This window comes from Periplaneta americana, chromosome 11 (assembly GCF_040183065.1).
Source record: "Periplaneta americana isolate PAMFEO1 chromosome 11, P.americana_PAMFEO1_priV1, whole genome shotgun sequence".
NCBI classification, from domain to species: domain Eukaryota; kingdom Metazoa; phylum Arthropoda; class Insecta; order Blattodea; family Blattidae; genus Periplaneta; species Periplaneta americana.
This window is the reverse complement of record NC_091127.1, coordinates 175,117,698-175,130,791: the sequence shown is the minus strand read 5'-3', so window position 1 is coordinate 175,130,791 and position 13,094 is coordinate 175,117,698. Positions and strand designations below refer to the sequence as shown.

General features: G+C 35.6%; 1 protein-coding gene across 2 annotated transcripts in view; it reads left to right on the top strand.

The window, feature by feature from the left end:
* Window positions 1-13,094, top strand: part of LOC138709624 (excitatory amino acid transporter-like) — a 68,339-nt gene that overhangs the window by 21,433 nt on the left and 33,812 nt on the right. The window contains exon 11 of one of the 2 annotated variants that reach the window (XM_069840524.1): window positions 4,386-7,577. The exons of the other annotated variant lie outside the window; for it this stretch is intronic. Coding sequence (XP_069696625.1) covers window positions 4,386-4,629 — 244 coding nt within the window. The 3' untranslated portion in view covers window positions 4,630-7,577. Of the gene's footprint in view, window positions 1-4,385; window positions 7,578-13,094 lie in introns of those variants that run through there. 2 annotated transcript variants of the gene reach the window in all.

Below are 13,094 nucleotides of genomic sequence, written 5' to 3'. Positions count from 1 at the left end.
TGATATTATCCTTACATCGTCTGTTGACTGAATTCTTCATTGTATAGGCCTAGCTGAAAACTGTGCGTTATTTCTTTACTGAGGAGCTGACCCTTCCTCCATATGTCGGTATTTTTCTTTACGACCTAGAGTTGATGTGTTAGGGTTCTTTTGTCCATTGTTCTTTCCATGTTCCTTCTTCTTTTCCTTTTTTCTCATGCTGTGAAAACGATTTATTTTCTTCTCTTATTTACTTTTTGACATGGCGATCAAATCATTTATCTCGGTTTGGAGAAGTAACTAATATAATGCTTTTCTTGATCTTCAAACTGCTAATAGCATTGAAATTACAATATTGTTCTCTCAAGGTGCAAATGCATGTGCTTGTCTAGCAACCCAGACAAAACTAGACTACTACAATAATTTCACTTTTGCTTGACATATGAAGGGTCCAGGGGAAGAACATGCTAAGTCAAATATTTCTGTCTTAATCAAGTTTTTACTCTGTACAATTAAACCACTGAAATCTCTATTGCCTGAGGTATTACATGGCATCCAAAACAAAAAATTGATAAAATTGGACTTAGCACGTTTTTCCCCTGGACCCTTCATATGGTAGGCGCAGCTTTGTCCTTTATAGATGTTTTCATATCCGTACTGCGTAATACAGCTTATATTTTAATATTAACCAATTGAAAAAAGTAATTATTTAAGAAATAATGAGTAAGAGTTAAGTATTTTAATCCCATATTAATTTTAAAAACATTAATCATCACACACGATCCACGAAACAAAAGTGACTATCCAGATTACAATAAATGTTTACCTGTTGTATCGATTACAGTGTAAAATAAAATAATAAATTATTTATCAACAGTAATCTCAGTAGAGATTTTGATTTATCTAGAGAAAATCAAAACTCGAGTCGGATTTAATTGACTATTACACGATTAGAAGAAAGTATATAAAGATTAGAAGAAATAAAGTATTCTAATACAATAAAATAGATGTTAATTGACTTACTGAACTTGTATTTCACTAACGTTAGCTTCACCAAAACCTTTGAATGGAGCCGCCATTTTGAGTGGACTATATATGTTGGAAACATATGACGATCGCAAAGCATGTTTTACAGTACCGTAAAGAATTTGCAGTTTGAAATGTTGGCAAACGAAACAAATACTAGGGAAGTTATAAAAACAAACAAATACTAGAGAAGTGATAAAAATAAACAAATGCTAGGGAAGTGATAAAATTGTGCGATTGTCATGATTGGTTGAAAGACGTCCTTTCGTAACGTTTTATTGGTCAAAAGTAGTATGACGTAGTAAAAGTGGAATAGTAACTGTACTTTTTACAACATTCTTGAAACCAGGTGGCCCGGGTTCGAATCCCGGTCGGGGCAAGTTACCTGGTTGAGGTTTTTTCCGGGGTTTTTCCCTCAGCCCAATACGGGCAAATGCTGGGTAACTTTCGGTGTTGGACCCCCGACTCATTTCACCGGCATTATCACCTTCATATCATTCAGACGCTAAATAACCTAGATGTTGATACAGCGTCGTAAAATAACCCAATAAAAAAAACAACATTCTTCAGGTCTGACCCACAAGTGGGACATCATCTGGGATCCATAAACATAAAAGACTTCGCCGGAACTTAAACTCAAGTCTTACGTGTATTTATTAGTCACTTCACAAGTAGAACTTCACGCTTCGGGAAGAACTCAATCACGTTTTGACTAACTTTCGAATTGTTCATGTCATAGTTCATATTTTTATACAGTTATCATCTTGTAAACTTTATCACTGTATTTATTTGCTTGTAGTTTATCTTTAGCTGTGGCTAGGCGTCAGTGAGTCAAATGAAATTAACTGTTTTAAATATTGGGGAGAACGAGAAGAGGTGCCGGTAAATTCAACCTACAAAGCATTAGATGTTATCTGCTTTATCAACAGTAATATCACTAGACGTTTTGATTTATCTAGAGAAAATCAAAACTCGAGTGGGATTTAACTGACTATTACACGATTAGAAGAAAGTATATAAAGATTAGAAGTAACGAAGTACTCCAATACAATAAAATATTAATTTACTTACGAAAATACAACTGTCTTCAAATGTATTATTGTACCATCTCAATATTACAAATATTACGCTAGATGCATGCTAGATGGCAGTAGTGAGCAATGCCTTCTCGTCGAGAAGTTCTCGATCTATTATACACGATGGCAATGTTACTAGTCAAGAAGGCTTTGTTGATTCAGTTTCATTTTTATTAAAATAGAACATTCCACTTCCTGGAAAGACACAAGCAATCATATTAGGACACAAACGGCAAACCGACGCTGTAAAGCACCTCGACATTTCCCCCGTTAAAGTAAGTACAGTGCATATCCCTTTCAGTTCTTTGGTAAAAAATCTTGGCATTCACATGGATAATAATCTCAACTGGGACATGCAAATCACAGAAACCTGCAGAAAAGTATATTCTATTATTCATGTGCTAAAAAGGATAAATGTTCATCTTCCCTCTTGCTTAAAAAAGTCCCTTGTGCAGACCCTTGTATTTCCCCATTTTGACTATGCTGACATTTTACTGACTGACCTTTCCAGCGACAACAAAATGAAACTTCAACGTGCTCATAATTTGTGTGTACGTTTTGTAAGCAATGTTCGTAAATATGATCATATTACCCCATCCCTGGAAGCAATAGGTTGGCTTAAACTAGATAAGAAAAGAAATTTACATTCACTTCTCTTTCTCTTCGAAATCTTGAACTCTTCTATTCCTTCGTACCTGTCGTCTCGCTTCACTTACCTTTCTTCCCACCACAATCTGAACACACGCTCTCGCCATGAAACAATACTAACAATACCATCCCATCGCACCTCCTCATACTCATCCTCTTTCACAATAGCCCTGCCAAGACTCTGGAATTCGTTACCTGCTAGCATCAGGGACTGTCGAAATAAAATTCAATTCAAACGCAAACTTACTAGGCACTTGGTCAGTAATTGAGACTCGTTCAGACATGGTTTCTTGTAAATAGTTCTTTTAATCTACCACAAAATATCTCAATATCCGGTAATTTCATCACTATAGAATTTTGTTATTGTAGGTTTAATTTGTAATTTAGTAAATACAAAAATATTCTTTGTTCTTAACTTCTATGATAAAATGTCTAGCTTTCATTAATCAGGTATTCTTGTCGTACTTTAATTTTTATTGTAATTGTCATTGTAAATTTAATATTAATTGTAATCTTATTGTTCATGTTATAGTTGTAATCCCCTGGTAGAGGGGCAGAGAAGGCCTGATGGCCTTATCTCTACCAGGTTAAATAAATAAATCTAATCTAATCTAAAATCTAATTATCCGAATCCCAGTAATCAACGTCACTTGACAGATGATTTTCAATAAATCTTAATATTAAACAATCTCTGATACGTGACTATCCATAATATCATATAGCAGGAGCTATAACATAATCTAAATAATATATACAAGTGTTAGAAAAGTTTTAATTAACGACGACGACATAAAAAATAAACATGAATAATTTTAAAAGGAATAATTATTGAATGTACAATTTTCAAATTTGAATGTGGTTGGTGGTTCAATTGATGTTATATTGGACGTGTGTGTAAAAGAAGTGGAACTCTTTGATTTAGGCCTACATGGTGTATTCAACTTATTCAGGATTTCCGAATGAATAATTTTAAAACGAATAATTATTGAATGTACAATTTTCAAATTTGAATGTGGTTGGTGGTTCAATTGATGTTATATTGGACGTGTGCGTAATAGAAGTGGAACTCGTTGATTTAGGCCTACATTCAACTTATTCAGGATTTCCGAATGGTGCTCTTCATTTATTTGTAAATCGGATTTCAGAAGATGCATAGGTATGATCAGTGATTTTTATTAATTCTTGTTCTTGAATGTCAATGCTAGTCATATTTGAAACTGATGTGCATCGACTGAAGTGGTTTGTAATTATATATATATATATATATATATATATATATATATATATATATTGACGTCCAGACCAGCGCAGTTTCAAATGTTGGCAAACAAAGAAACAAATGCTAGGGACGCGATAAAATTAAACAAATGCTAGGGACACGATAAAATTAAACAAATGCTAGGAACGCAATAAAATTGTGCGATAAGCAGCCATGATTGGTTGAAATACGTCCTTTTGTACCGTTTTATTGGTAAAAAGTAGTATGACGTAGTAAGAGTGTAATAGTCAGGAATAAAAACGTTCAACCCTCATGATTATTCTTCAATAGAAGAATCCTTCTATTAGTTCCCTTCCTTTCCATGTCTAAAACAACCATATGCAACACCTTTTCCGCTGAGAAGAGAAAAACATTTGACATGATTTTTCGTTTTACAGTGATCGCCTCCGAACTTCAATCAACATAGTGAGCGACTCGTTCGGTGCAGGAATCGTGTACCACCTGTCGAAGGCCGAGCTGGATAGGATTGACGCCAAGAGAGCTGTGGACGCCTTGGAGAGTGGCCTGGCTCCCAGAGCGAAGGCCGCCAAACAGATTGACTGCATCAGTCCGTCGACATCTGAAGGACTTTCAGAGACACAGATATCTCACGACATCGACGCCAGTGCCTCGGACAAGTAACGCGCGAAGAAACTACTGTGCCATGATCAAAGACTAAGTATTTACGAATACACAATACACGCAGAATAGCATACAAACCCCTATGGAGGGTAACGTCGTCGGTAATAAGCACACGTGTTTATCAGGTAGTGCAAATCTGCAGTAAAACCCGTCTATAGCGGAACCTGCAATAAACGGAAACCTGTTCATGAGGGAATTTCTTCCGCTTTCCTTAAATCTACTGCGACTATTTAGTTTATATGACGTCATTCTATTTTCGACCAATGAAATGTAATGAAATTTTGAATTCCAACCAATCACAGTCAAACATCGCAATAATTTTTGCAGCTAGATTTATCGCTATCAATTTATCGCACGGTCGTTCATTTGTTTAGTCGGTGTCGCCAACTGTTTCCCCGTAAATCGCTGAGCATGAATCCATTAAGATGCAACTACACGGTTAAACTTTTCTCTCAGCTTTACGCATTCAAGCAATGAATGCAAGATTGATATTTAATATTAATATATTTACGTAGTGAAGACGACGTTTAAAACGGCACCATGTAGACACAAAATCTTCATGCATTTTAATTGAACGTAGGCTACCTTTTAAACTTGATTCTTTCAATATTCTTCCCAGATTGCACGCATACGCGATTGGAATATTGAACTGTGTAGATGCAGCTTTAGTTCCGTTACACACTACAGCGAGAATGCGTTTGTCGAGCTATAAAAAATGCTTTCGTGTAGCTTTCGCTTCGCTCGTGGTTTTATCGGCAAATCTCAGACCTCTCGTGACATTACTACAGATAAATTTATACAAAACTACCCGTATTCCGCAAAAACTGTTTAACGCGGAAACTGAAAAGAAAATCAACAGTGCAACGGAAAATAAACGTCTTAATTGTAAATAAGACACAGCTGACATTGGTCCTGCTCCCACAGTTAACATAACCTATAAGTAGCCTATAAAATTTTTATTTTGTGAATGAACTTAAACAGTTAATATAAAGTCAGATGTTCAAATTTATGTAACATCATCGCACATCAAACCCAAAGACCTTGCATAGTAATAATAAGGTCTTTGATCAAACTGCCTTCCGTATGGCGTAATAAAATTCGTGTCTATACAGAGATGGCTTCACTATGTGGCAACATGTCTCGCTGTGAATACATAAGCATTGGTATATAGCTCTCACCACTGTTATTGTTAAATTAAATTATGATTTCAGCAGATAATGAAAATGTATTTATGTTATTATTATAATAATAAGAGAAAAATGCAGTAGGCCTACATGTAATTAACATTGTTAAACCTGTATTTCGCAATTGGCATTACTGAATAACATCGAATTTCTTTATTGCTGTAATCGATATTCATCTACGAGTATTTCAACTTCACAATGTCTGAATAGGTTAAGTATTCATTAATAAACTATTATTAACATTTTGTGATCGAATTTTAGGGATATATTATTATATATTCACGAAATAGTCTTAATAAATGCCACTCGAGGTCTGAGATTTCCCAGATAAATCCACGAGCTTCGCTCATGGATTTATCGGCGAATCTCAGACCTCTCGTGACATTACTACAGATAAATTTATACAAAACTACCCGTATTCCGCAAAAACTGTTTAACGCGGAAACTGAAAACAAAATCAAGATTTCAACGGAAAATGGGCGTCTTAATTGTACTTATTTATAGCAGGTTGTTGTTACAATCAACAATTATTACGGAAAATCAACGGTTTACTCATCCATTCCAATATATTTTTCAGTCAAATACTTTATAAGGTGACATTTAACAAGTAAGATATACAAATCTGGCTTTTTCAAGTATAGCTCCATGTAAAGCTGACTTGAAAAATGCAACGGTATTTTAAGGGTGTTGATTCAAGAAACTCTGCAGCAGAAGTCAGTGGTGTGTAAATGCAATGCCTCCCCACTTCACTTGCGTGCTTCGTTTCCGAATATTGTGGATAGATGGCAGGACTGTGACCCATTTTGAAGTTGCACGCTACTTCGGCGGGCCACGCTGTGCATGATGTGTATCTGTGGAGAGTTATATTGTGTACTAGGGTGAGTGTATGTTTAAGTGTGTTGTGGGAATGGGTGAAGATGATGATGAAGATGAGGAATGGAGAAGGAGAATCCCGGTGCCAAATGTTTAGAGTAGCTTTATTCATAAGAAAAGATGGAATTAACCCACTTTAAGGGGAGAGGATGGTATTTTTTGGTGAAAAATGAGTACATTTTCAAAAAAAATAAAAATAAAATTTCTTTAAAATACCCTTTGATATGTGTGGAATGCATTGCATAACATTGTGTGGGTATTTGTGTCCTTATCGGGTGTTGAGACGTCATTTTTAAACTTCCTGCACTATGGATTTTTAAATCACACTCCCGCTTTTATCGGTTTCCAGTAACTTCATTTTTTTGCTACATTGCCAGACAAAAATGGATATAAGTTCTAAACTATTAAAGATACATGCATGAAATTTAGAACACACATTCTTTAGACTATTAGGAGACTTTTCTCTGTAACAGAATTTTGTTAATTGATTTCATTTTAAAAATACGTCCGTTTGTTTGCAAGAAAGGAAATCAAGAAATTGTTATTAAATGTTAATAGTTTATTTTACAAACGTAGGGACAAATATCAAAATTCTGTTATAGACAGTTTGTAGAACATGCTTTTGCAAATACATTGCAAAAAACTGTTTGAATCTATCTTTAAAAACGGTTTAGATATATCGGTTTTAGTACAATCCTGCATTGGGTACATTTTTTTCAAATTTGGGCCCCCAATTTTTTTTTTTTCAAAATATTTTTATTTCGTTAAGTTGTCACAGCTATGAGCTCTCTACATAAAAAAATTAATATTTTACACCAAATAGGAAAAAAGTTTAAAAAAATACCGTCCTCTCCCCTTGAGGAACAGGATGCTGAAGTTCACATGCTTTTGTTGTAAATGTTCTGATAATAAAAATGTGAAATTCCATTACATTGTTTTCTTTAGCCAGAATATAAAAACACACTATATATGTTGATTATTGTGAGTTAAGTTATTTACTCCATGACACCATTCAATTTTCAAAAGAACAGTTTTAAGTATAGATAACCAAACAAAATGACGAGCTGCTAAAGCGCTCTTCATTTCAAGTAATGCACTGTAAACAAATCTATCGCGAAACAGCAAAAAAGGTACTTTTAACCCTTAGTTGCCTGACGGTACTTAGAAGTACCGTGATTTATTTTGCATACTGGAAGACCTGGAAGAATAATAAACCGCCAGAAATTACGTGCAACCTGATAAATAAAATCCATCAAGTATACTGACAGTACTGTACATAGAAATACGACCTTTTTTAAAATTAAAAAATTAAAAAAAAATAAATAAAATAAATGAAAAAAAAAATAAAAAATTTCTGAAAAAATTACTGTATGTTTTTAATTCATATTCTAACAACATTTACTAAAGAAAACGGGTTTATTTTAATTTTTTCTTATGTCCGGCAACAAAGGGTTAAAGGTAACAAACTCTGATCAGAAACTGCAGATTTACCGTGATTTATCCCACCTTGTACACTAGGGCGTATCGAAAAAAAATTGAAGTTTCACCCTAGACCACAAGCTGTAGAGGAAAACCATTGCTGAATTATTAGAACGCTTTGAAGCCGGAGGGAAGGCCTTTTTGTCCCGGATCGTTACAGGTAACAAAATTTAGGTGCATCATTTTGAAGCGGAGACAAAAAGGGTAGCCAAGGAAACAACATCATCCTCAGTCGCCTAGAGAGAAGAAATTTAAAGTAGCCCCCTCTACAAGAAACGTCATGGTCACTGTCTTTTAGGGTTGTGGAGGCATCATTCTCGTGGATTTGATGCCAAGAGGAGAACCATTAACTCAGAGATGTACATTAACATCCAGAGCAAGCTACAGAAACATGGGTGTTTGTTAAATTATTGAGGCTTTCGTATATTCAAAAGTCAACTCAAAATGGGTTCCACGAGTTTGTGAACCCGGGAAAACATAACATTATGGGCTTGATCGTACTGCCCCACTACCATACAGTCCAGACCTGTCACCTGTCACCTCTTTGGGTCTCTTATAAAAGCTTTGCGTGGAACACATTTTCAAAGTGTCAATAACGTAACTGATGTGAGAAGTGTCTATGCATGCAGCCCAACAGTATGTAGTCTACTGGCAAGGAATACAATGACGCTCTCGTTCCACGTTAGTGTAACGCCGTACAACGCGATGGAGACTTTGTAGAAAAATAGGATGTGAAAAATAACCATTCATTTACAAATCAAGCTTTCAGGTATAACTCCCTGTAAAGTTGATTTGAATAATTTCGGAGGAAAAATTGTTCCGGGGCCAGGTACCGAACCCGGGACCTTTGATTTAACGTACCAACGCTCTACCAACTGAGCTACCCGGGAACTCTACCAGACACCGATCCAGTTTTTCCTTCTATATCCACAGACCTCAAAGTGGGCTGACAACCGTCAAGCAACCAACGTTGAGTGTACACTAACTCTGTGTGACTTAAATTGTGGCTTTCTGTTAACGAAGAGTGACGTGTATTATACAAATCAAGCTTTCAGGTATAACTTCCTGTAAAGTTGATTTGAATAATTTCGAAAGAAAAATTGTTCCGGGGCCAGGTATCGAACCCGGGACCTTTGGTTTAACGTTCCAACGCTCTACCAACTGAGCCACAACTTAAGTCACACAGAGTTAGTGTGCACTCAACGTTGGTTGCTTGACGGTTGTCAGCCCACTTTGAGGTCTGTGGATATAGAAGGAAAAATTGGATCGGTGTCTGTTAGAGTTCCCGGGTAGCTCAGTTGGTAGATCGTTGGTACGTTAAACCAAAGGTCCCGGCTTCGATACCTGGCCCCGGAACAATTTTTCCTTCGAAATTGTTCAAACCATTCATTTACATTGTCACCAAACTGCAAAAATTTCTATATATTCTGAGAAAAATGTAGGGTATTACTTATTGAACGACCCTCGTATTAGGATCTTCGAACCAGTTAAGACGCAAAGCCATTAAAGGCTGGTAGTACGAAAACGAACTCAGACATGGAGAGGTGAACGGATAATGCGAGCAGTGGTGCATTCCTGATTCTCAGTTTAATTCAATATTATAATTTTATAATATTTCAAATACTAGGGGTGTACTATAAACAGTAATTTGAGCTGCTGTCAGGAAGTCAAAAGAAGGATAGCAATGGCAAAGGAGGTTTTGAATAGAAAAAAGAGAATTTTCTGCGAACCTCTGGAAAAAGAACTAAGGAAGAGACTAGTGAAGTGCTTTGTGTAGAGTGTGACATTGTAAGGGGCAGAAACATGGACATTACGACGAAGTGAAGAGAAGCATTTGAAATGTGGATATGGAGAAGAATGGAGCGTGTTAACTGGACAGACAGAATAAGAAATGAAGCTGTGTTTGAAAGAGTGTGAAGAAAGAATGATGCTGAAACTGATCAGGAAGAGGGAAAGAATTGGCTGGGTCACTGGCTGAGAAGAAACTGCCTACTGAAGGATGAACTGGAAGGAATGGTGAATGGGAGAAGAGTTCAGAGCAGAAGAAGATATCAGATGATAGACGACATTACCGATCATACGAGGAGTCTAAGAGGAAGGCAGAAAAATAGGAAAAAAGGGAAAATGCAGGGTTTGCAGTGAAAGATCTACCCTTGGGCAGAACACTGTGTGTGTATCTGTATACATTACACCCATATTACACAGATTTCAATACCGACAGACAGACAGACAGACAGACAGACAGACAGACAGACAGACAGACAGATAGATAGATAGATAGATAGATAGATAGATAGATAGATAGATAGATAGATAGATAGATAGATGAATTTAATGTCATTCATCGATTTACAGCCATAGACAACGTCAGAGTAGATATATATAATACATGGCTACTACAATATGAATAAATGTAAAAATGAAATAAAAAATAAATATACAATCACCAGATAATCACAAAACAGGTTAAAGGTTTTAAAAGAAATAGTATAAAATCAGGTTAAAATGTACAGATTTGTTAATTACGTGAGGTTAAAACAAATAGTATCTAAAACGTAATATTGCTAAAATCATTGACACTGTAGATTGGATTTGCCATCAATGTCCTTCTCACCATCCTTCTGAAAGTAAAATATGACGTGTTTCTTATATGCAATGGTAAAGAGTTATAAAATTTATAAGATACGGAAATAAAACTATTGCTTACATTTCCTTGGCATATACCATCATTTCATGAAAACCAGAGTTTGAGTTACCGCTATTTTCAGTTGAGCCAATAAATGTTCGTCAGTTAAACGCGATCTACATTTTGATTTTGCATACTTCAATCACTAACGCAAATAAGTATATGCAAATATGACCTCATTTTTCAGCTGCAAATAATCGAAATTTCATATGAGTAACAATTGGAAGAAAAAAAAAAAAAAAAAAAAAAAAAAAAAAAAACATTATTACCTACTTTATATTGAAACAACTGTTTAAAAAAGTATCATTTTTATTTCGCAAGGTTATGAAATCGACATTTTGATTTTATAAGTAATCGATGCAAAAGATCGTAACGTCGGAGAAGGTCCCCCTTAACTGTTTAATTAAACCCTAACAATCAGCTACACCTTGATGCGTAGCAAATACGTTTACTTTCCATAACAAGTGAAACTAAAAACATTACGTGAAATTTGGGCAAAGTTCGCTCCTTATCACTAAATTAACAGCATTTTATTTGCTCATGATTCAGATTATGTTCAATTCACAGAGTTCCATTTAGAAAAGACATATTAATGCAATATACGTAATCAGCTTTAATTTATAGCTTGTCTCACATGTTCATAAGCATAATGACGTCAGTAGTAAATTTGTTGTAAGAATGCCTCACAACAAAAAATATTTTCGAATTTACTTCCAGAAAACTGTAGAGTATGAGTATGCAAGACACTTTTAATTACTTCATTGTTCGCAGAAAGGTAAATACAATTTAAATATCTACCACAACACCACCACCACCACCACCACCACCACCACCACCACTACCACCACCACTATTGTCGTCCTCAGTGGTTACGCATTTACCATATCGATTGTTGTATCCTAGGTTTGTGGGTTCAAATCCCGCCGACAACGGTGAATTTTAAAGGAAAATAAAACTTTTCTGAATTGTTAAGAATGGTAACGGATTATTAAAATTAATATATATATATATATATATATACAGCAGCCTTCAAATTAATCCGAACAACGTAATTACTTATGCAAAAACACTCAAACAGGATAAAAAATAGTACATTATGCAACGAGCCTATAATGAAGGTAATTAAGAAGTGAGTATGGATATTTAAGAAACGAGCGCAAGCGAGTTTCATAATATTCATACGAGCTTCTTAATTACCATTACAGGCGAGGTTCATACGACTTTTTATGCTCGACCATATTTATAACTTGATATTATTAATTTTATTGTATATGACCCGGAGCAATGTCCCGTATGTTGTGAGATGTGCGCTGACGCGAAAGTATTGATTTTTTCCGAAGAACAGATGTCCACATTGACCTTGCTAGGCCATAAGAACCTACAGAGATAACATTGAAATAAAATTAGACATTGTAAAACGAGATGACAAATTGTATTTATTTGAATATTATTTACAATTAACGCTAATTATTATAGTAACAGAACATAACCTTCTGCGACAGTATTGGATTTCCAGCCTCCGTGACCTTTCGCTAATTCTTTTTCGATTGCATATCCGAGAATAATCGATACTTGCGGTTTTATAACGGTAGAAAGCTGACATGTCATTGGCTGAACAGTTGTAACCTGAGTCGTCATTGGCTGAAAGACCTGACCTTTAATGAGTAGGTGTACTTTAATGACATGCATTAAAGGTCTGCTACCAGGTGTATAATTACTACGTTTCGGCATGGTAGAGCATAAAAGGATCTAAGACATACCTCAGTAATCTATGTGGCCTCCCTTGTTCCTAATAACAGCTCTGAGACGATTTGGCATGGATTCCACTAATTTCCCACAAATATTCTTCATTTCTTCATCCCGAAACCATACACCAATGAGGGTAGAAATCATCTTCTCCTTTGTAGAACAATCCATTTTTTGCATTCTTATTTTGCAAACTGACCACAAGTTCTCAATGGGGTTGATGTCGGGTGAGTTGCCTGGCCAGGGGAGTACCTGAATATTCTTCTTTTTGAAGAATTCTGTAGTTTTTCGAGACGTATGGCATGGTGTCAGATCTTGTTGGAACACACCTCTGCCATCCGGAAATGATTTTTGCAGCTGGGGTACGATTCTGGTTTCCAATAAGTGAATATATTTGTCAGAATTCATCATTCCCTTGATAGGTATTAATGTTCCAGGCCCTTCATGTGTAAAACAACCCCAAAACATTACTTTAGGGGGTATTTGGGTGCTTGTTG